Source organism: Podarcis cretensis, assembly GCF_951804945.1.
Source record: "Podarcis cretensis genome assembly, chromosome: 4".
In the NCBI taxonomy this organism is placed as follows: domain Eukaryota; kingdom Metazoa; phylum Chordata; class Lepidosauria; order Squamata; family Lacertidae; genus Podarcis; species Podarcis cretensis.
The window spans coordinates 35,000,210-35,025,085 of NC_137173.1; the positions used below are offsets into that span (position 1 = coordinate 35,000,210).

At 44.3% G+C, this 24,876-nt stretch overlaps 3 protein-coding genes across 5 annotated transcripts in view; 2 read left to right on the plus strand and 1 right to left on the minus strand.

Moving 5' to 3' along the window:
- The window catches only part of FILIP1L (filamin A interacting protein 1 like), a 183,505-nt gene extending 171,526 nt beyond the window's left edge, over window positions 1-11,979 (plus strand). For both annotated transcript variants that reach the window (XM_079973377.1, XM_079973378.1), the window contains one exon: window positions 10,399-11,979. In XM_079973377.1, the coding sequence (XP_079829503.1) occupies window positions 10,399-10,587 (189 nt within the window). In that variant the 3' untranslated portion in view covers window positions 10,588-11,979. The remainder of the gene's footprint in view (window positions 1-10,398) is intronic.
- Window positions 1-17,530, minus strand: part of CMSS1 (cms1 ribosomal small subunit homolog) — a 176,831-nt gene extending 159,301 nt beyond the window's left edge. The window contains exon 1 of the mRNA XM_079974133.1: window positions 17,391-17,530. Coding sequence (XP_079830259.1) covers window positions 17,391-17,451 — 61 coding nt within the window. The 5' untranslated portion in view covers window positions 17,452-17,530. The remainder of the gene's footprint in view (window positions 1-17,390) is intronic.
- Window positions 17,531-18,421: 891 nt separating this feature from the next.
- Window positions 18,422-24,876, plus strand: part of TBC1D23 (TBC1 domain family member 23) — a 32,025-nt gene continuing 25,570 nt past the window's right edge. The window contains exon 1 of one of the 2 annotated variants that reach the window (XM_079973702.1): window positions 18,422-18,582. In XM_079973702.1, coding sequence (XP_079829828.1) covers window positions 18,437-18,582 — 146 coding nt within the window. In that variant the 5' untranslated portion in view covers window positions 18,422-18,436. The remainder of the gene's footprint in view (window positions 18,583-24,876) is intronic. The other variant, XM_079973703.1, reaches the window with a different exon arrangement.

Here is a 24,876-nt window from a genome sequence, read left to right on the forward strand (position 1 = left end):
GTTTTCAATAACTGACATTATTTCTTGACTGAAACTTTTTGGGTGAAATATTTTAACATTACAAAACAGTAAATAATTGTGTTTTTTAACCACTGCCTGCAGAAATCATTTCGTTTTTGTTCCTCTGTATGTGAATTTTTGCACGTAAAACAGTTTGATTTTAATCTTTAAACAGCGTGTTGATTTTCGTTCACTACCTTACTCATTCCCTGATTTTTCTATTGCTATACGGATCAGTACTTTCTGATCAAATAGCATACAAAATTGCATGTACTTTAAAATAATGATGCATGAAATTACATGAGACCCCAGAGTAGCATAGTGGTAAAGAGAATGAGTCGAGAGCCAGAAAGTGGCTGAGGTGAGATCTGAGCCAGCAATGAGCTCTCTGGGTAGAATAAGAGAAACCGCTATCACTAATTTTCAGGATTGAAGAGAATATGTGCAAAATGCTTTCAGCACTTGGGATAGCACTATATCAATTCAAAGCAAGCAAGTAAAAATATTTCAAAGCAAGCAAGGAAAAACATTTGGGGGAAATGTAATCTGGTAGTCCCCCCCCCCCATAATGCAAACTGGATCGTGAGAATTATACTCCAACTTCTTTAAGCCAGTTATTTCTCTCCCTTACCCACACACTTTGAATACGGGGAGCTACTTTACATCGAGCCTAGCATTTATCGAGCCTAGCATTCCTTACTCTGACTGGCAGCAGCTCTCCAGGATCTCAGGCAGACGTCATGTGATCCTATTAACTGGAGATGCCAGGAGTTCAACCTGGGAACCTCCTGGATGAACTGCAATAGCTTTGCCACTAACCTGTATCAAATTAGGTACCGTATTTTCGCCCTATAGGACACACTTTTTCCCCTCCAAAAATGAAGGCGAATGCAGGCTCCTTGGCTTCAGCAATAGCACCGCGAAGCCTCCGAAGCCTGCGCTCTGGAGGTTTCGCATTGCTTTCGCTGAAGCCAGGAGAGTCTGCTCTTTGAGGCTGGCGGTGGGGGAAAGCAGCGCTTCCACCCATCACCAGCCCCAGAGGATCGGAGGGCAGCGGGAAGGCGTGTGACGCCTTCGCGCTACTCTCCGACCCCGCTTTGAGCCCTACAAGCTGGGTCGAAAAGCCCGCAGGAGCCGCACACCCTTTAAAGAGTGCGCGGCTCCTGAGGGCTTTTCTATGGGGGGGGGATTCCCCCACCTCCCACAAAAGCAGGCAAAAGCCGCGCGCTCTTTAAAGGCTGTGTGGCTTCTGCTGGCTTTTCTATGGGGGGGGGGGAATTCCCACTCCTCGTAGAAAAGCCCGCAGGAGCCGCGCAGCCTTTAAAGAGCGTGCCGCTCTTGGGGCTTTCCCCCAAGGAGGGACAAGGGACTGACTGGCCGTTTCAGTCCCTTCTCCCTCCTGGTTGAAAAGCCCGCAGGAGTCGCACGCGGCTCTTGTGGGCTTTTGCGGGAGGTGGGGGAATTCTGCCACCTCCCGCAAAAGCAGGGAGAAGGTCTTGGAGTAGCGCACAGGTTGCGTGCAGCCTGTCCGCTGCTCCCAGAGCTGCGGGGGGGGGGTCATATTTTTTTCCTTGATTTCCCCCCCTGAAAACTAGGTGCGCCCTATGGGCCAGTGCACCCTATAGGGCGAAAAATACGGTAGTGAACACAGAAAAAAAATTGCCATCACATCTAATTCTGACAGACAATATTCAATGAATACCAAGGCCGTGTAAAAATGAAGCCCAAGTTCTGTTAAGGATAACAGCTGCCTGTACTATGGGCTAAACTATAAAATTTGTCCTTAACTTTGGGTGCATTCACAAATATTTCACTGCAAACACACACACCAGCATTGTACCAAGTACCCAACAGATTTTTGCTCCTATAAACATGCAAATATGATTCCAACACTACCCCCCTTTTTAACATGACCACTTCATTAAAGAAAGGAAAATCAGCAAAGTGTTATAAATAAATTGAGACATATAAATTCATTCATTTAAAAATACATTTATTCCACCTTTCCATATGTATGTTGTAGGTAGCTCTCAGAAAGACAAAGAAAATATCAACACAACATTAAAATCTAATACAAAGAACATGAGCATAATCCACAACGGGACAACAACCTGCTGTCCACAGACAGCTGTTGTTCAGTCAGATGCCCAACAAGACAGCAGAACAAGTTTATTCAAACATGAAACACAACTTTTTCAAATGGGAACTTAGTGAAACAGAAGGTGGCCATTTAAACTCCCTGGAGAATGCATTCCAAATACAGGGACCATCACTGAAAAAGCCCCACTTCCATTTGCCACTCACCTAATCCCTGAAGGTGGGGGCACTAGCTAATGGTGACCTCAAAAAAGCCAGATTCATGTAGAAACAGGTGACCCTGTAAGGCAGGAGGGGAACTGGAACTGTCTAGTGGGCCAGGCTGTTCTCTCCTCTGGCCCTCACATACCAGGTTTGACAGGTGGGTGAAACTGGCCATCTGTCAATCACCTCCCAAGGATCTCCGGTGACTTTTTTTGCCCGCAGACATTTGACACAGCACTTTGCAAAACTTTCACAAAACAGCACTTTGCAAGACCTGACAATCAGCTGACTAGGGGTGCCCACAAACCTATTTTTGGCTGAGCCAGTTTTGTTACCTGTCCCATGCTTGATGCCATATACAACATCAGGTGTAGGACAGGTGGGCATGGCTTGGCCAGAACTATCCCCTAGGCCATATGAGGAGGCCTGGTGGGACTAATTAGGCCCATGAGCCTGAGGTTCCCCATGCCTGCTGTAAGGCAAAGGCATATCCAAGATCCAAATCATAAATTGGAATATCTATAAGTTGTTATTTCAGTATGCATGTAACACTAAACCATAGTTAACAATTAACTATGGTTTATTATGAATGAGCAGTGTGCTGGTGCATGGTGCTGATTAGTGCATGCTTCACTCCACCTCCAATCCTATCTCTGATGCAACTGGGGAAAAGACACTATAAAGGCCGGCTTGGTGTTAGATATTAACCAGTGCTCCTAGTTCCCCTACCCCACCTCCCCAAGCAAACCATAAGGAGTCAGCCAATAACCAATGGTGGCTTCTGTTCATGGTTTGGTTAAACTGTTTAGTCTCATTAAACCATACTTACTTTTTAACTATGGTTAATGTATGACTCAGACCAAAACATTACAATTTCCGTGCTAAAATAAAGTGATAAATTAAAGGCGCACTTAAGGGGGGGGGAGCTTTTACAGATGTTTACTCTAAAGTACGAGGAGAGCCTTGACCTGCAGCCTTCATAGGTATTGCTCTTATTTTCCAAGCAAAAGGTACGTGCATCAGCAATCACATTGGAACAGTTATATTTAAAACAGGTGTGAATTGGGGGCGGGGGTATCTCAGGTGGAGTAAGAGGTATTTTGAGGGGTAAGTAAGCTTGTGATGTTGTATTAACACACAAATTCACATTAAATACCAATATTCTTGAACAACTCAGTATCTTCTACACTTACAGTGCAATCCTATATATCTATCTACTTAGAAGTAAGCCCCACTGGGTTCAACAAGGCTTGCTGCCCCAGGTGCATAGGAGTGCAGCCTTAGTTATTCTGGTTTGATATTACAAAAGAAAGTAAATTATATTTCAGATTGCTTTATCAGCTGCATTTAAGTCTTTAAGACATAGATCACCATCTTAGAGAAATTTTGACACACCTTAAATTCTGCTGAAATCCATGGAAATTCACATTGATTACTTTCTCTGGATTACAAGCATAAAAAGAAGCATCTCTTTTGGTTTGGCTTTTGCTGAAATGCTATGATTATTATGAAGAGGTGTTTTCAAAAGCTGAGAAAGTTAACTATTAGAAGAACAGCAGCACAGTTGATGAACTATTTATTTAGTTTGCAAGAATATATCAGGAATAATGTGCATTCAACAGAGACAAGATTTAAAAGATAAGTGGATCCTATCAGGAAATAGCAGGCAAAAATAACCAGGGATCCAATAAAGCCTTGCTTTGGATGAACTTTTCAGATATCGACTATAACTATGCGAGAAAAAGAAATTGAATTGAACACACAAAACATGATTTGCAAATGAATAGTTTGCCAATTTGACAAAACAAAACTACCAAATAGATGTTTGGTTTTTTGAAGGTAAATAACCCAAGGTAAACCTAGGATGCAGTCCATAAAACTATCCTATCAATCGACTGAAAGAGCTGGTTTCACTTTTCAAAAAAATGAGTCCCATTCCACACAACTGGCTAATCTGCCAGGACGGAATCCAGGATGTACACATGATCTAACAGAGGAAGATGCAAACAAACTGCATATACAAATGTAGACAAGCAAAGAGGCATTATTTTTAAACTGGGGAGGAGCAAGCATTGTAACACACCTTATTTAAAATGTCAGCCAAAAGGGGAGGCATTGCACCCATGCATTCCAGTGCAGACAGGATTCAGATACAAAACACAAGTTTGTGTTTTTAACCCAGGTATCTAACTACAGGTATTTGAAGCATATTATTAAATCTGTTTTAGTATGGTGGTCAGCTTGGCCCACATAACATACAAATAATGTAAAAACTGCATACTTGTAATCCTGGTCTTATAGATCAGAGCCCCAATTTAACAGGAGAAATTTATTAGGCATGTGAGGCAAATTTCTGGGTTTAAGCATTGCACCTCACTCTCAAGATAAGGATATGTGCTGCAGTGGAACAAATAGCTACCTTTCATAGGAACAATAGAACAACAACAACAACAACAACAACAATCCTATTGCTTCTACACAGAACTGCATGAACATCAAGAAAAAAGCTTTTGTGTGCATGCACACTTCTTCAGATACTAAGAAGTATCTGCATGCACACGAAAGCTCATACCAATAACAAACTTAGTTGGTGTCTAAGGTGCTACTGGACGGAATTTTTTTATTTTGTTTCAACTATGGCAGACCAACACGGCTACCTACCTGTAACTAGAATCAAGAAAAGAGTTAGGTGTAGACAAGAAATGACCAAGCCACATGCAACAGCAGCTACTTAGACAGTACAGAAAGACTGGCTGAGAACAATCACACCAGGACTACCTAATTATCAGTAACTCAGCTGAAGACAGTCTAATTTGATTTGATTTATTAAAAAAAAGATCAAAAGGAGAGACAAGACAATAAGGTTTCTGCAAAGTTCTGAAGGTTGGCTATCTACTTCAAGCTCTGCTTGGCTCATTTAATAATGCCAAGCCACAACTCTCCTTTATCATTGCTAGAAACCTGCATATGCTGCTGACTTGCATGTAATTTATAGTGATTTGAAAAGGACTTACTCATGAGGAAAAAATATGTATAGGCTCACAGTTCAACAGAATAAAAGACCTATTCCAAACGCCAATTCTATGCCAAACACCATGTTAGAAAAGAAAAACCTATCATAATATTACTATAACGGGTTGGCAACAGATTATGCCAACTGCCCCTAAGGTTCCTCTGCTTTTCACTTAAATATAGGGTTTCTTTCTAAATGCTTCAAATGGTAACCACATCCTGTGAAATTAAGCAATTCTATCCTGAACCCACATTAAATTAAACAACCTATAATGCAAACTTTAGAAATCCTTGGGTGATCAGTTGCATCATAAAGGGCAACATGAGCAAGTAGAAAATCAGCCATTTGCCCATTATTGCCCTGAGGCTATCCTAACTGAATGTTGTAACTGAAAACAGCAAAAATCTAAGACTATTTAGCTCATATTGTGCACCACCCAGGCAAGTACTGCTTTTGTGGATCAGACCAAATATACTTCTAGGGTGACGCTCCATCTCCCACAGTGGCCAGCTATGTTCTGCCTCCACTACTGGAGATGGCATGTTTGGAGTCACAAGGGAAGAGAGTGCTGTTGAATTCAGGTCCTGCTTGCAGGACTCCTATAGACATCTGGCTGACCACTGCGGGAACAGGATGCTAGAAGAGATTGGCCTCTGACCAGATCTTAAAAAGGTTCTTCTTACATTATTATGCCGCTGGTGAGCTCACAAAGAGAACTAGAGGAAAAGCCGTTTATAGCTTGTTCCCAGCGTTTGACATAAGTTTAGCAGTGAAAACCTAAAAATATTGTGCTAGGAAAAAGAAGAGCAGAAGCAGGATAAAAGTGACCTTCTTTTCTTTGGCACTTCCAGTTCCTTTGCCTCAGTCTGGTCAGTGGGCTCATCTGCCGGCCAACTCCAAGAAACAGATACTAAACCCAGTGGTTGTCACTGACAAGCTGCTTGCCTAAGTGGTTCTTTCTAACGCCACAAAACAGAAAGACCTGGCACATATACATTCAACATTTTAAAAGGGGGCTGTAATCTGTCTACAAAAGCAGAAAACTTGAGCACATTTTACCTCCCACTAATGTCAATGGCATTGGGACGCAGGTGGCGCTGTGGGTTAAAGCCTCAGCGCCTAGGACTTGCCGATCGAAAGGTCGGCGGTTCGAATCCCTGCGGCGGGGTGCGCTCCCGCTGCTCGGTCCCAGCGCCTGCCAACCTAGCAGTTCGAAAGCACCTCCGGGTGCAAGTAGATAAATAGGGACCGCTTACCAGCGGGAAGGTAAACGGCGTTTCCGTGTGCGGCGTTGGCTCGCCAGAGCAGCAATGTCACGCTGGCCACGTGACCCGGAAGTGTCTCCGGACAGCGCTGGCCCCTGGCCTCTTGAGTGAGATGGGTGCACAACCCCAGAGTCTGTCAAGACTGGCCCGTACGGGCAGGGGTACCTTTACCTTTACCTTAATGTCAATGGCAACAATCATCACTTGTTCGGCATTATTCCATTGAAATCAGCTGAATCCAGAAGCTTAGCTTGTGCCCACCCTTGGTATTTACAAATGATTGCCAACTTTTTATATCAGGGATGACAGTTAGGTTTCTGTCTCTAACCAATATGGCCTTATGGATCATATATATCTGGAGATAAGCATCCTTGCGGTAAACAACGCCAGATTTGAGAATTGTATCAGGTGCAACTTCGCAGATGAAGTGTCCTTAGAAGGCAGGGGTGAGGGATCTGGTGCCCTTCAGATATTATTAGACTCCTGCTCTCATCATCCCCAGCCAGGTCAGGGATGATTTTTTATTTGTTTATTTCAAGTTTGTGGACTGCTTTTCATTAAGGGATCTAGAAGGGGGCAACACAAGAACAGGTCTTTTCTGTGGTGGCTCCCCGCTTGTGTTATGCTCTCCCCAAGGAGGCTGACCTGGCACTTTTGTTACATATCTTTAGGTGCCAGGCAAAAAACTTTCCTCTTCTCCCAGGCCTTTGTTTAATTAGCCAATCAATGGCCTTTTAAACTGGGGGAGAGGTATTTTTTTGTTGTTACTATGTTATGCATTTGTGTTTTTATACTGTAAACTGCCCTGTGATCCTTGGATGAAGAGCAATATAGAAATTTAATAAACAACAACAAGAAGATGATCCTAAGTACCTGAAGTTCTGCTACCTCATAGAATCATAGAAGCGTAGAGTTGGAAGGGACCCTGAGGGTCATCTAACTTAACTCTCTGTAATTCAGGAATCTCAACTAAAGAATCCATGACAGGTGGCCATCCAACCTCTGCATAAAAACATCCAATGAAGGAGAGACCACAACCTGCAGAGGGAGTTGGTTCCACTGTCGAACAGCTCTTACCGCCAGAAATTTCCTCCTGATCTTTAGTGGGAATCTCCTTTCTTGTAACTTGAATCCATTGGTTTGGGTCCTACCCTCCGTAGCAGGAGAAAACAAGCTTGCATATTTGTATGTTTGTGTATATACATATATCACTTTTATTGTACGAAACATGCTTCACAATCCTGATTTCACCAAGCTACGTAAGCCCTGTGAAACAACGTACTATATTAATTTGTACAGCAGACATGAAAAATTTAAGCTGACACACAAGGGCAGTTGCCAAAGAACTCCAAGGCTAAACTGGTATTTGCACGTGGGTTTCTTTGGCTATATGTATTGCCAAAGAGGAATTAGAAGCATTTGGAAAGCTTACAGGAAAGATGATGAGCCCTAGGAACTAATCAGGAATACTTCCTAAGTAGATCTGGACTCAGCAATTCAGGCAGTAGCATTAAAAAATAACAGAAACAGTCCAGCCCATTTATTCCAGGCTCTCTCATATACGAAATAATTATCTTCTCAGCATATCAGGTCTTCTGCCCAGGTGGGGGATAAATATGAAGGGAAACCAGCTTCTACCCATAGGTATATGAAGGGAACTTGACTACATCACACTCAGCAGAATATAAATGGAACAGAAATTAAGCAATTGCACCCTCTGTAGGCCAAACCTTATCAGTTCAACATCATATACACACAAATTCCATTCACCAGTTAATTTTTCAAAGAGGGGATGTATGTGCTCAATCAGACATCAGATATACACATGCAAGGCTGGTCCAAGCGGACCTTCTGCCCACATAAAACATTAGGTAAAACAAATTAAATAGGGGAGTAAAGTACCGGTACCCCAGTAGGCAATGTTCAGCTTCCATTGGTCTCTCATGTTTGTAGTCTCTAAGTGCCATAAGGTAAAGGTAAAGGGACCCCTGACCATTAGGTCCAATCGTGGCTACCTCTGGGGTTGCGGCGCTGATCTCGCTTTATTTGGCCAAGGGAGCCAGCGTACAGTTTCCAGGTCATGTGGCCAACACACAGAAACGCCGTCTACCTTCCCGCCGGAGCGGTATCTATTTATCTACTTGCACTTTGGCGTGCTTTTGAACTGCTAGGTTAGCAGGAGCAGGGACCGAGCAACGGGAGCTCACCCCATTGCAGGGATTCGAACTGCTGACCTTCTGATCGGCAAGTCCTATGCTCTGTGGTTTAACCCACAGTGCCACCCGCGTCCCCTAAGCGCCATAGTTGTTTGCATTTTCAGATTGCCAGTCACACTATTTATCCTTTCCAGCCGATCATCAGGATAAAAGCCTTCCTTGCAGAGTCAGTCTTTCTGAACATCTCTCTCTTGGTTGCCTTAAAAATAAATCTCAATAGACTTTGGGAGCAACAGGTGCCCTTGATAGCTGTTTGGAAGCTGCAGCTAATGAACAACATAGTGGCCCACCTGCTGATCGAAGAAGAGCCACAGTACCCAAAATCAGCTAAGCACCCATATTTCTTCCAGGACACTATCCAAAGTGTTAACTTTTGACCTGTGAAGATGTTTATGCTATGTTGATTTGCAATCCCCAAGATCAGTCAATACCTCTGATTATACATTTATTTGGTGTGGTTTTTAGCAGCTAGGTTTAATGGGTTTGGTTTAATGCAGGGATGGGAACCTGTAGCCTTCTAGTCATCACCTTCTAGTCATCACCCCTGACAATTACCTATGCTGGCTAGAGGCCAACAATATTTAGATGTCCACAGGTTCTCTATCCCTACTTATATTTACTGCAGTCTTGTCATTTCCTTCTTGCCCACCATGAATTGCAGCTGCCTCAAGGTAGCATCCAAGCGGCTAAAAGGTAGCTTTTTCTTCTAGCCTACTATCTGCACAGCTCCAGAAAGAGGCGCAACAAGCCACTGCCATCTCAAGCCACACACATGCCTTTCTTATATTTATTTATTTAAGTATTCATATACCGTCCTCCTTCAAAAACATCAGGGCAGTGTATAACAACATAAAGACACTTAAAAACAATACAAAGCAATCTCTAAAATGACTAGCTACTCAGGGTATATTTTAGACAACTGCGTAAACCTGTCAACATGAAAAGGTGTTTAAGAGATATCTAGGTCAAAAGCAAGGATGCCTGCCAAATCTTCCCGTGTCTTCTAATTTTACAAAAAGTGAAAACAGCCTAGACACCAAGTCACAAAGTGACCAAATGATCACAGAAGTGCTGTTCCTGATTAATCCTATTAGACTGTAAATCAGGACATAGCTAAAAAAAAGAAACAGAACAGAAATAAATATTTCGTGTCGCTCTCACCCAAAATATGGATGTAATATGGACCCAAAAATATTTCCTTTGCTTTCCCTGATGGTCCCTTTCACAACACATCTTGAGCAATTTGTAAAAACATTTGTCTTGATTATCTACTTGGTTCAGTTAGCTCTTTAACAAAATCTAGAACCCCACTGTTCATAATTTGGTCAAGCACAATCCCCAGTGACACTAAAAAAAATATGCTTCAGTTTGAAAATGGTCATTTTCTACAAACTATTGAACTTTGCTGCCATCTAGAGACAAAGTCCTTCACAGCTCTTACATTCCTATCTAGTATCTTCTTTAAAAACAACCCCAAAACTGTATTATTCCAGCAATTTTAAGTTATATTTCATGCCAATTTGTATGTTTAGTTTACTAAAGAACTGTGCAAACTGCCAGCCTTAACAATTACTCCTCTCTCTTTTGTTGTAATCTATCCCAGATTGCTGATGTCTTTCGTCAAGCGATTCCTACGCGGATCCCTAAACCAAAGAATACCAGTGCAACGGTAGCACCAGTGAGGACACCTACTGGGCAACTCAAGACCCCACTCCAGGACAGTAAAGCTGGAAAATCACACATCACCAAAACCATTCCCAGTGTTGTGATTCAAAATGGTGGGAAAAGATAGACCGGCCTGATATGTAATAGAATAATGTCTAACTTTTGAGTAACGAGGATACACCATGCCCATTTTGTCCCCAAGACCTATGCAAATAAAAGGTAATATAAAAGCATCATACATGGGCAGAAAACGTTGACACTGGAATTATAAAGCATCAGGACATCTTATGAAGTTTCTGTTCTCCACAAAGCAGTGTAAGGGTGCTCCATATTCCTGATCTGTACCGGGCAGCACATTAACAGAGGTTGCCTCTTAGCACAGAGTGAGAAATGAGGTTTCCAATTAGTTCAGATGTTAGCTCTTGCAAGGTTACTCCACACAGCAGTGAAATTATGTCCATCTACATATGGTCTGTTACTATGTAGATCATTTCACTTGCTTTAACGGTAGCTATAGTTAGAAGGTCACCTGAGAGCATTTTATTCTGGTGAAATGGTGACGGTGTTTCTTAAGGTTGTTTGCAAAGTCGTATCAGACAAACAGTATACTAAAACTTTAGATATGACCAAGGTGGAGGAAGATGCTGCAAATGGATAACTGGGAAGTAGACAACTCAGGCCAAATAGCAATGGCTGCTTGTCCTGCTCCTTCCACCTACAGAGAACCTGGTGGTATGGCACCAAGAACATACTTCTCCTGCCAGACACCAAAATGGCAGCAGAAGAAACACAAGAGAAGGCTAGAGGGTTTGACATTCAGTACCCATCCCCAACAGGGAAAAGAGTTGGGGAGCAATGGCACTAGAGAGGCAGAAATGCTGGATACCATACAATATATGAAGGAAGTGGATTATTTGCAAGGAGACTATGTATTTTAAAAGCTAAGGTGCTGTGTATTTTAATTATTCCCATGTACTTTGTGTGTCAACGGGACGCAGGTGGCGCTGTGGGTTAAAGCCTCAGCGCCTAGGGCTTGCCGATCGAAAGGTCGGCGGTTCGAATCCCTGCGGCGGGGTGCGCTCCCGCTGCTCGGTCCCAGCGCCTGCCAACCTAGCAGTTCGAAAGCACCTCCGGGTGCAAGTAGATAAATAGGGACCGCTTACCAGCGGGAAGGTAAACGGCGTTTCCGTGTGCGGCTCTGGCTCGCCAGAGCAGCGATGTCACGCTGGCCACGTGACCCGGAAGTGTCTCCGGACAGCGCTGGCCCCTGGCCTCTTAAGTGAGATGGGCGCACAACCCCAGAGTCTGTCAAGACTGGCCCGTACGGGCAGGGGTACCTTTACCTTTACCTTTTTACTTTGTGTGTCGAAGTGTTTAACATAGCAGGTTGAATGAGAAAGTATTTTTTAAATTGACAGTTAATTATTTTAAAGCCAGTACCATTCTTGTGTGTTTGGGTTTGTAAAGCAAGGCAATGAACATTCTCCTATGTCTCATTATAAAGCTAAATCTTTTCATATGTCAATGTGAAATAATATGCATCACTGAGCAACATTCCTAAGGTGCTATCCAAAGGAGGGAGATGTTACTCTTACAACAATTCCCTGCAAAGCATATGTGAAAAAATTTAAGGGGGGGGAATGCAATAAGTTACCATATTATTTTGGCTTCTGATGTCAAATGAGGGTCTCCCATGCCCTAAGTGACTATGAAAGAGGAGGTTTGTCCCCTAAGAATTGAGGTGGGACTGTTGAAGGAGGCAGAGGCTGCTTCTGAAGGAGGGGAGAGTCAACCCTCTCCCAGGCATGTATGCCTGAGTGAGGACACTGGTGGAGGAAGAGGGGGCGGGGGGAGCACACCGCCCCCAGCAGTGCGATCCCGGTGGGGTGCCATCGCAGCTGCCCCACCCACCCACGCTGGGCGCCCCACCCCCACAGGCGGCGCATCACACCCCCAGGACATGCACCAGCCATGCCCCTGCCTGCTCTCCACCCCCCAGTGCCAGAGCATGAAGCTCCGCCACTGAGTGAGAATTGAGTGACAAACACCAAACACTGCAATGTAATTATGAACAGTGCAATATAGATACAGTACTGGAATACCTGCATAAGATAGAGGTGCCTGTTGCATTTTCTTATTTCACTCAGAGACCTGCAGAGTTTATTTCTCCCCTTGACACATTCTAGAGCTAGGATCTCCAACATGGTGCTTGTGGGTACCACAAAGCCCTTAGACACACCAGACTTTGATGCCCACCAAGGTCCCCTGCCCTACCAACTTGTTTTTTAAATTGAAGATTTGTTTGTTTTGGAGGGTGTTGCCTGCTTGGTGTTTTGTGAAACAGGCATTTTGTGGTACCTATGACCATTTATTAGATTTCAAAATGTTTCCCCTAGGCAAATAAGGTATCAGGGCAAAGCTTGTAAACATCTGACCTCCAGACGGGATCATGTCAGAGTTGTGTACAGACATTGAATCTTGTCTAAACTCATGAGAGCTGACACTACGTGCCCCGACATACAAGTGAAGCCTAACCAAGTCCATGTCATGGGGTCCTGCAGAACATCAGTTAATGCATACCCTAGTTGTTTGTCTACAATAGTTTTGCGAGTTTTATTCATATCACATGTGATGGGAAAGGATGTCTATTTAACACTGTGGGTTAAACCACAGAGCCTAGGACTTGCCGGTCAGAAGGTCGGTGGTTTGAATCCCCGCATCGGGGTGAGCTCCCGTTGCTCGGTCCCTGCTCCTGCCCACCTAGCAGTTCGAAAGCACGTCAAAGTGCAAGTAGATAAATAGGTACCGCTCCGGCGGGAAGGTAAACGGTGTTTCCGTGCGCTGCTCTGGTTTGCCAGAAGCGGCTTAGTCATGCTGACCACATGACCCGGAAGCTGTATGCCGGCTCCCTTGGCCAATAAAGCAAGATGAGCGCTGCAACCCCAGAGTCGGCCACGACTGGACCTAATGGTCAGGGGTCCCTTTACCTTTACCTTTATTGTGTTGGACAGGAGAAGCCTATTGACGTCAAACAAGTAAGCATATGATGGAAACAGATTATAAAATAACACATGTTGCTTATTTAACAAAAATGATATACCACTTAATCACAATAAAACCTTAAAACAGTTTACAAAAAAACAATACATCATCAATATAAGACCATTAAAAACGGGTATTTCAAAACTTTCAAAAGCTAATTAAAATCAAGAACAAACCAAAAAGCAGAATAAAACATATGTAACTTCTACAAATGTCTGAATAAAGGTAAAGGTAAAGGTACCCCTGCCCATACGGGCCAGTCGTGTCCGACTCTAGGGTTGCGCGCTCATCTCGCTCAAGAGGCCGGGAGCCAGCGCTGTCCGGAGACACTTCCGGGTCATGTGGCCAGCGTGACTAAGTGGCATCTGGCGAGCCAGCACCAGCGCCGCACACGGAAACGCCGTTTACCTTCCCGCTATAAAGCGGTACCTATTTATCTACTTGCACTTAGGGGTGCTTTCGAACTGTTAGGTGGGCAGGAGCTGGGACCGAATGACAGGAGCTCACCCCGCCACGGGGATTCGAACCGCCGACCTTGCGATCAGCAAGTCCTAGGCACTGAGGTTTTACCCACAGGACCACCCACGTCCCAATGTCTGAATACACCTGCCTAAACAAAAATGTTTTGCGCAGGAGCAGAAAATTTCAGCAAAAGCACCTGCCTGATGTCAATAGACGGGGAGTTCCTAAGTGTACGTGCCACCACACAAAAAATGCAATTTATTACACAGCCCTGTAAGAGAAATACAACTTTGGGGAAATGGCACATGACAAGAAATTGGGGGGGGGGTGTTATTTGTGTAATAACTAGTAATTGTGCTGAAGTTTGAATTTTGGAGTAAAAAATGAGGTACACCATATATTGATAATGGTGCCATGGGTGCCAGCACAAAATGGCTGCCATAAGCAGCAGTAAAAAAAAAGTGACAGTACTCCATAATAGTTAGTACTGTAATAAAAATACCCAGGCCGCAGGTATCCTAGGTGCAACCACCCATAGGAGATGGAGTTGCTATGGATCCTGACACCCTAATAGAGTTGGCAGGACCAACAGGAAGTAAGTTTCCCATAGAATCTTAGGCCCAAGATGCTACTGTGAACTCCCTTGGAGGTTCCAAGATGGAGAAGCCTCCAGACTCCATTACACTCATCATGGTACCAACAGAGTTTGGAATAAAACTGACCATAATTCAGGCACAAATATAGCACAAATTAACTCTTTTGCAGAAGGCTTGCTTTGAACCATCGCAGGAAGCTCACCCTCCTACAGCAGTAACAGAACATTATATTGTAGTCCACCAAAAACTAGTTATACAGAAAGGCCTTAAGTGAGGGACGCTAGAGGGCAGCATTCATATTGCCAAAAAGCACTCTCTGGCTATAGCTACACAACATGCTCTAATAGTTTTCACAGATGTTTGTCTCCTCAGAAAAACCTGGGAACTGTGGTTGGAGGAAGAAAGAGATCTGGCATATGGTAGCAAAAAATGCTCAGCACCATCACCAAGCTACAATACTCCAGATATTTTGCAGCAGGGGTCAGCAAGGTTTACCTCGCCTGGGCCGGTTCACTCCAGTGGAGATCCCTCTGTGGGCTGGATCGCGCATGCGTGCGATTTCCAGCATCTGCATAGACGCAATTCCCAGCGTTGGCATCTGTGCATGCGCAATAAGCTATTTCCGGCGCCACGGAAGCGAGTCCCCACACTGCGCCAGTTTAGACCAGCGCGTGGGGACTCGCCGAGCGGGTGGCTTGGTTCGGGGTAGCTTGTGGGCCGGTTAAACGACCCGTGTAGGCCGCTTGTGGCCCATGGGCCTTAGGTTGCCGACCCCTGTTTTACAGAATGAAAAGCAGCCAAAGAAGTATAAGACCAATATATATTTATATATGGTTCATAGACTCACCAAATTGTAGAGTTGGAAGGGATCACAAAAGGACTCCAATACCCCGGCCATGCAGGAATCTTTTGCCCAACGTGGGGCTCGAACCCAAAATCCTGAGATTACTTTTTGTAATGTATATATCCCTTCTCTGTCTTCATAAGTGAGAACCCTGGTCTTTTGTTATGTCAAGAAGACCCTCTTCAATATATTAGGCATATATGTATGTAAGCAAAGGCCAGAGATTAGATGCAGGTGATGGGTGTGCATGTTCACCATGCAAACGTTACATATATGCCCAATCACATGTACACATTGTACATACTCATTCTTTCACAGGCAAGGATCCCTACACAGTTCTATCAACCAAGTCTGCAGAATGAAACCCAAGAAAGGGGTCAGCCATAGGTCCCTGAGAACTGTACCCTCCACCCCCTTTTATATTTATCCCCTCATAAGCAGCAGTCCTTAAACCCTTAAAGCTTCAAGGCCTTTTTATAAGGGGATCTGCTTCCAGTTTCACTCCTCCTGAAAGTTTCACTCCAGTTTCATTCGCGCCACCTGTTTCACAGGCTAGTTGGAAGCCAAATTGATTTCAAAAAATGCAGCACGCCCAAGCTCTTTTCCTAAAGGGGCTGAAGGGAGACAAGTCCCTCCTCAGCTCAGCTGAAGAACAAATCCCAGTCAGAAACCTAGCAGGCAATTTAACACTGTTTATTCATTTGTTTTTAAAATGCATTTCATTGGTTTGGGGCCATTATCCTAACGCCCCACATCTCACCGGGAGGAAAACTCTAGCACAGGGATCCCCAAACTCGGCCCTCCAGATGTTTTGGGGCTACAATTCCCATCATCCCTGACCACTGGTCCTGTTAACTAGGGATGATGGGAGTTGTAGTCCCAAAACATCTGGAGGGTGAGTCTGGGGATGCCTGCTCTAGCAAAACAGCAGTGAAGAGAGCACAATAAACAGGGCAGGATTTAGGTTTGATGAGGCCCTAAACTACTGAATGTAATGGGGCCCTTTATATGTCCCGCTGTCCTTAAGGTAAAGGGACCCCTGACCATTAGGTCCAGTCATGACCGAGTCTGGGGTTGCAACGCTCATCTTGCTTTATTGACCGAGAGAGCCGATGTACAGCTCATGTGGCAAGCATGACTAAGCCACTTCTGGTGAACCAGAGCAGCGCACGGAAACGCTGTTTACCTTCCCGCCGGAGCGGTACCTATTTATCTACTTGCACTTTGGCGTGCTTTCGAACTGCTAGGTTGGCAGGATCAGGGACCGAGCAACGGGAGCTCACCCCATCGTAGGGATTCAAATCGCCGGCCTTCCGATCGGCAAGTCCTAGGCTCTGTGGTTTAACCCACAACGCCACCCGCGTCCCTCCAGCTGTCCTTAGTCAACAACAAATTGTTGCTGTTTTTTGTGTTGAATATATGCTATATGGTAATTTATGGACGTAATAGGTATCTAAAGCCATTTGCACATAACAAATAGGAGCCTACACAACACTAAACACTGCTGCTGTATGTAGGTTTTATTTTATTTGTTTTTATCTTATATTTTGGAAATGTTCATCCAGTTGTTTTTTCCTTTAATTTTTTGGGGGGGCACCCAGTGAGTGGGGCCCTAAGCTACAGCTTGTTTAGCTAATGTGTAAATCCGGCACTAGCCCCACATCTCACCAGGAGGAAAACTCCAGCAGTGAAGGGAGCGCAATAAATCAGAGGTTGGGGCTGGAAAGAGAAGATTTGAGTTGCTTTGCCCAAGTGGAGACAAAATGTATAGAGGAGAGAGAGCGAGAAAGGAAAGTCACAGAGTTGGAAGAGACCCTAGACCTAGAGGGTCATCTAGCCCAACCCCCTGCAATGAAGGAATCTGAACTGAAACATCCACGACAGGCGGCCAACCAAACTCTAAGGCGGCCAAAAGAAAGTCTGAGGCAAAGCAAGGCTTTTGCTTTTGAACTTCCTCAGTCACCAGCAAACGCCACTGCTCGGTACCTGGACTGCTGCCGCTGCCTTCACGTGGTTCCCACCAGGGCTCGTCTAGGGTGTCCCCCATGCTGCAGCTCCTCCGGAGGCCACGCCGCTCCTACCAAGGGCTGAGAAGGGGGAGGAGCGGAGGAAGCCGCCGGCTGGCCCGCCCCGAGGGGCGGGTGTGGGCCGGGGCCTCCTCAGGCGTCCCGAGCAACGAGCGCGGCGCCGCCCTCGGGCAGAGGAGGAAGCTTTACTCCAGCGCCGCGTGGTCGCCGCTCCGCCTCCGCGTGCTTTGCTTGGGAATAAGCGGCTTCAGGATGCGGGCGTTTGTGCACGCGGTGCTGGTCCGGGAGCGGTAATACTTGCAAAAGGCACATAAAAGGGTCCCCTAGAGAGGGGTTTCTTGTGGGATCAGTGCTCCTCGCATATTCAAGGGGTTGTTTTTCCCCGTAGCGGTCGCGCGACGTCAAAGTGCCACCCCAAGTTTAATTCAGATTTAGCCTTTGGAAAAATCATGTTGGTTTTTCTCACACACACACACACCCCAGCCCTATTGCTAGAGAACCATTTGCAATACAGTATCGCGACAAGCCGTTTACAATGCAAAAGTCAGTTCCCTTTGGAAAGCACCAGTGTCTACATTTCGGGATTTCATCCTTCTCACAACATCACTAATAGATGGTGCACTGATTGGATAAGCGTGTAACATGACTTTTGCTCTAATTGTTATATCCAGTTGTTGCTTTGCTAGCAGTGTTTTATAGGTTGCAATCGTTTCGCTTACGATGTTAATTATACTACATTATTTATGCCGGATGTGTGGTGTTCTGTATTATGTTCTATCACACTTGTTTATTGCTTGTAAGCTGCTTTGGGATTCATTTGAATGAAATATACTGAATAAATAAAATAATGGATACCTCCATAAATATATTTTTTCCCTTATGGGGAAACAAAAACACTTATGTCCAGGGACACACGAACGAAAAAGGGATAGGGAGAAAGCTTGCAAAGGGGACTCGGAACCTAAAGGCTTTGCTCCAGTTCTTTAATCGTAAGTCTATGCGCGAATGCTTCGCTTTACGGCAGCCATGTCGCAAGGAGGAGAGATTGCGACAGAAAACCTTGGCAATGTCGGTCGCGCTTTACGGCTTCGGTGGTGGGGCACGTCAACAGCTATGGCGGGAGCGGAGGAAGCGCTCCCACCGAGAAGCTGGTGAGTTGGACAATCCATCGGTTAATGGAGTTCTCCGGAGGGTGGGGTGGGCGGACGGGGGTCGCTTTTCCCACCTTCGCCGCCTCTCGTCACAGAAACCGCCCCGCCCGGAATGCCTGTAGGCTCTGGGCAGCCCCAGCCCGGAGCCCCCTGGCCGAGCGACTCCAGTCCGCCCGCCGTGGGCAGCTCCCTTCTGCCTCTTCTCTCCGCAAGGGCCGGTGTCTCGAGGGAGCAGGCAGGGCTCTCTGCACCCGCAGCCCCCCATTCCTCTCGGCTTGCCCCTGCTCGCTCCCAATGGAGGAGGAGGACGAGCTGTCAAGTTGGGCTTAAAGCGAAGGCTGGGATCCATCCCCACCCCACCCCTTAAACCCAGGCTCCTTCGAAATAACAATAATAATAATTTATTATTTATACCCCGCCCATCTGGCTGGGTCCCCCCAGCCACTCTGGGCGGCTTCCAACAGAACATTAAAATACAATAACCTATTAAACATTAAAAGCTTCCCTAAACAGGGCTGCCTTAACAGGGCTTCCCTAAACAAGGCGGCATTTCTCAAGGGGGGGGATCTGGGTCTGGGATCGGGTCTATGATCTGTATAACCTATTATGGCATTAGGTTATCCCGAACACCCTTCTTTCAAGCAGCTTCTTGCACACCTGTGGTTCAGTTTGGGCTGAGAGCTGAGCTGGATCAAGGTCCACCCGGCGAGGTTTACAGCTGAGCACCTTGGACTCTCCTCCCCGACCCCGGTTTGCTACTCTGTATTATAACTGCTGTTCCCCACTAGTAACGGTGGCTGAATGGCGCTCCCTATGCAGAGGCTCCAGTTACTGGATGCTGAGGACATAAACACTATTGGGGGGATGCCCGTCATCTTCACGCTTCACCTGTGACCATCTCACACGCTTCTGGTTAGCTGTTGGTGTGACTAGAATAATGCAAAGTCAGCCAGATCTCCATCTCATTCAGCATGGCATTTCTTAAGGGTTCACACTAAAGCTGACTTAATTTTCATTGAGTCTATATGATCCAGCCCAATATGTGTGCCTAACGTATTTTCATTTTAGTTAGTGTGGTGTCAATTGTTTTAAAGTCTGACCTGAACATTCATCTTCTTGGCAGTTTTCAACTCTGTTTCAGGAAAATGTCTAAGCGAGTTCATCTTTTCTAACTTTAATTTGGAGTACTTTTGTTCAAACTTCTTCTTTCTACAAAACTGCTATGATACTAATATACTTGGATCTTTCCCATGTTATCATAGAAGTAACGCCCTCTAAATTCATCTGACCTAGTTTCTGAGTAATAATAATTCTAATTATATAAGTTATTATCTATATGGCACCCATCTGACTAGGTTTCCCCAGCCACTCTGGGCGGCTTCCAACAAATTAAAACATCAAACATTAAAAACTTCCCTTTGGAGGCCTTCTAAAAGTCAGATAGTGGTTTATTTCCTTGACATCTGACAGAAGGGCATTCCACAGGACTTATACTCTGCAGCATGATTGGTTGCTTGTTTACTTGAATTAGAGCCTTAGAGAATAAACACACACACCTTGCTGTTGTTATGAATAGAATCTGGTCTCACCTGATTGGATAGTACACATAAAAGTGTTCTTTAGTTTTGTCCTTTCACTGTATGATTGTGACTTTTATATTTGGTGCATCTTTTGCCTGTGCATAAACAGTCTTGGCTTTAATTAATTTGGTGTTAATTACTGTAAGCTACATATACAATGTAGCTTACAGTAATTAACGCCAAATTGTCTGTTCTTATAGATTTCTTTAGGTATGGGAAAATTTACCCCATGTCAGGTTCACTATCCACTGGTGTCAGAATATTCAAGTTGGCTAAATTTGGTGCATGATTACTCTCCTTTATGATTCCTAGTGTGTGGCTGTTTCAAGGCGTTTCTATCTAAAAAGTTAATTTTTAGACTTAAATATTGGACCTTTTGTTTTGCTTTATGTCACAAATGGAGAGTCCAGCTTTCTGTATAATGGGATTGCTTCCAAATTCCAGTCTGGGTTCAAAAAGATTTAGGTGCGGCCATATACTGAATTAGAGTAGCACTCCATGTGACTTGCAGCAGACCTCAAACTTCACTTATCACAGGTTGCTTCTAGTCAACCTGTTTATTCAACATTCATTCTGATTTATTTGGACAAAGTTTATTTATTTGTACTTCACTTATCACAGGTTGCTTCTAGTCAACCTGTTTATTCAACATTCATTCTGATTTATTTGGACAAAGTTTATTTATTTGTACTGTGTGATATGACGATGAGCAAATGAGTTTGGAGGTTGTAACGTAAGCAAAGACTGCTGGAGAATTCCAAAGGGCATTGTGATGTTGGAAGGTCTTTACAGTCTTTTCTGCTTACTTTTTAACAAACACAGAAGTTCATTGGATAAGCGTGGTTCAGAGAGAAGTATTGGGTAGAAGGTGCAAAAACTAATGGCACTAATGAAAATCAGGGCTAAGCACTAGCATACAAAATCTTTTATTCTAGGGTCACCTCCAGGATTGAACTTGTCTGTTATGGTCCTGCAATTGTGACTTCCTGGAGATAGACTTCTTAAGTTCTTCATATACATGCAACCCAAAAAGAATATAAGGATCTCTGCTAGAATCCAGAAATTTTATATTCTAGGCACATGTCAGAATTCATGGTTGTCACCAAATTTCTAGCAATATGTGTTTTGGGGAATGTATTGATCCATTGTTGGAGGTCTTAGGAAAATCCTGGTTGTTATAAAGACAAAGAGTACCTGATATGAATACTAGCAATTGTCAAAAGCACTTTGGAAATTTTAGCTCATGATCATGTTTCAGAAAATGTACTTGAGTTTCCATGTAGTCTGAGAGAGTGACTGTGGCAGAGTTCTTGAATCTTTATGTTTCTGGGAATCAAAATGAAGAGCTTCCTTTTTTTTTAAAATGACCCAGGGTAAGATTTTTAGGAACCTACTCTGCATGGATTGGAGGGAATTAAAATATCTAGACTCCAGTAGCAGCTTTTTAAGGGTTAGGAGCCTGACTTTTTTCAAGTGTAACATATGGGCTTGGTCCATTTTGCTTAAAGTAGTAACTAGCTCTCTAAAAATCATACATACTGTGCATTTTGCCTTAATGTGGCCAGTCATGTAGAGAATTCTGTTTGGACAGTAGCCTGCTAGCTTTATCTCATGTACCAGTGTTCTTCTGGTAATTTGGAACAGAATCATGCCTGTTTTTCTTACTCCCTGTCCCCTTGCTAAACAAATAAAACACGAAATGGGTATTGATTATTTAGCAAATATTTTTAAAATGAGAAATTATGTCAGGAAGAGTTGGGAAATAAGATGTAAAAGGCAGAAGAAAATCATTGTGAAACTGTTAGTGAAAAGGGCGTTAAAAGTGTTAGACTGCAGCTTTTATGTGCAACATTTCCCTGGCCCTCCCCATACGATATTCAACTCCTTCCTTTGGAATTCCTTTAAATTACTGGAAATATGCAGGAATAAGGAGTCTCACAATAGTACAGTTTTAAAAGTAAAACGCTCATTCATAGAATACCAAACTACTGCATAATGATAACAACAACAATACTTCGAGCCAGCTTGGCCCAGTGGTTCCATCGACCAACACATTGCTTGGATCCCCCAATTGCTTCCAGCAGTTTGAGACCCGCTCCTGCTGCCTGGCTTTTAAAAAAAAAAAAAAAAAGCAACAACAACAATACTTAACATTTGTATAGCACTTGCAAATGTGTAAAGCAATACTTACAACAACACTGTAAAGTAAGTCAATATTATTAACCCACATATTGCAGATGGGAAGACAGAGGCACAGTGGCCACCTTAGAGGTCGCAGTAGAGGCAAGGTTCAAACCAGGGGCCTTTTCATTTGTAACTTGGGCTCTTAGCCACTATGCTAAACTAGCTATGCAGAAAAGCTGAATTCACTTTTGTGTAAGTTCAGTGGGCATAGAATACTGACTAATAGTTGGAGCATAAAAATTGAAAACTGTAGGGTGTGGGGGGGAAATGTAACTGAGCATCACAGAACATGGCTGGCTAGTTGGAATTTTGAACAGAAGCAATGTACATGGTCTCATTTCCCCCCTCAAACACATGGATCTTTATCATAATAATTGATGATGGTCCAGCAGAGAGCAACACAAAGCACACATAGGATTGTGAAAGTTCCTCTTTTACGCACATGAATCAGGCTCACATGGGAGAAACAAACATTTGCGGTGGCCATGAAGAATGCAAGAGTGAGAACTGAATAAGGCAGACATGATGAAACAGAAGACGTGGTTACGCTCCAACCACCATCAGACTGTGGCAGAGGGAATTTCCAGTGGTAGTTAAGAATGTGTCTGAGCTTCCTTATTGTTGCTAAAATGTGGTTATTAGTACAGTGGAACTAACTAAATTCTGTGAGAATTTTCCAAGACTCAATCAAGTTTTTCACATTTGAAGGTAATAATTTCCAAATAATACTGTCGTTTCATTGGCAATCTTAAATTATGGAAGGCACTGTAAAGCGAAGGACTGCTTTTTGAGGGTTGACCCTAACAGAAGAGCAAATTGCCCCTCATATTTGCCTGGGCTTTGGGAAAAGGTGATTGGCAAGGAAGTTCTGGGTGTGAGCCAAAGGAGACCAAATGCGTTGGCACATCAAAGTCAGCGTATAACTTGTTGAACTGGCTGCTGTGCTCTTAACACATTCGTTACTGGAGGAATACATAGAACAATTGAATCTGAGGTTCTCAGAATGCATGCAGTGTTTTTATAACAGGACTCTGTTGAGAATATAGGCAGAAGCAATGAGTGATTATTATTAAGAGAGGAGAGATAAAAGCATCATTACATCTCTGAGGAGCATATGAATAAGCGCTTCAGCAGCCTAGGAGGAGATTAATTTTCCAAGGTTCCAGCTGGCTGATCAATGAGTTGTTCCAAAACAGGTGTTCATTATAGTGAAATAATTAAAAGATGAAAGAGATCCTAGTTTGGCTTAGCAAGCAATAGTAATAAGTTCATACACTGCTGAATAAGAACAGCAGGGGAACCATTGCCTTCTCCCAACAGCAAGATAGTACAGTTTATGTTAGTATGATATAGTACAGTATAGTGTATACTAACTTATAAAATCACCCCCAGAGCTCTTCTTTTCTTGCTTTTTTTCACCCCCATTTCATTACATCTTGACAAATCAATATTATTTTGAGAACAGCCGTTTTACCACTAAGGGTCTATGAAAAGCACTGTTAATTTCTAAACTTTTTCAGCTCAAGGGTTGTGTTGAGGGCCATATGCATTACGTGTGTACACACAGTCACACATACATGTCTACACACATGCACTCATATTTGCCACACATACAGCACAGATATAGACACCTCTCTCTCTCTCTCTCTCTCTCTCTCTCTCTCTCTCTCTCACACACACACACACACACACTGGTGTGTGTGTGTGTGTGTGTGTAGGTTGTCCCATTCTCTGCCTATGAGTGGGGGGGGGGGCAGTTTCGTCTCCATAGGCAGGCTGCAGTGGGATATAAAAATGGGGAGAAAAGCCCTCTTCATACCTATAAAAGGGGCCTCTTATCCCTTTGGGTTGCTGCCATCACCAGAAGGTATTAGCACTCAGGAACCCTCTTTTCTGTGCTGTTAAACTTTTGCCCCCATTGGTGGCTCCCCAGAGGCAGAACTCCCCCTCCCTACTTTTTAAAGGTAAGTAGTAGTTCCTGAGGCTATAGAAAAGGGAAATTTGGGTGGGGGTGCTTTCCAAGAAGGGAGTTCCAGCTTACAGAAGCTGCCAGTTTTCAGGGATTCTTTCTTCTCTCTCAGCTGCTGTGCTATATACTCAGTAAAAAGGTAAAGGTAAAGGTACCCCTGCCCGTACGGGCCAGTCATGTCTGACTCTAGGGTTGTGCGCTCATCTCGCTTAAGAGGCCAGGAGCCAGCGCTGTCCGAAGACACTTTTGGGTCACGTGGCCAGCGTGACGGAGCTGCTCTAGCAAGCCAGCACCAGCGCAGCACACGGAAACGCAGTCTACCTTCCCGCTATAAAGCGGTACCTATTTATGTACTTGCACTTAGGGGTGCTTTCGAACTGCTAGGTGGGCAGGAGCTGGGACCGAACGACGGGAGCTCACCCTGCCGCGGGGATTCGAACCACTGACCAAGCGATCGGCAAGTCCTAGGCGCTGAGGTTTTACCCACAGTGCCACCCACGTCCCTCATATACTCAGTACTATTCAGGAGAGTCTTCCAACCTTTGGCGGAGCATTTTCAGG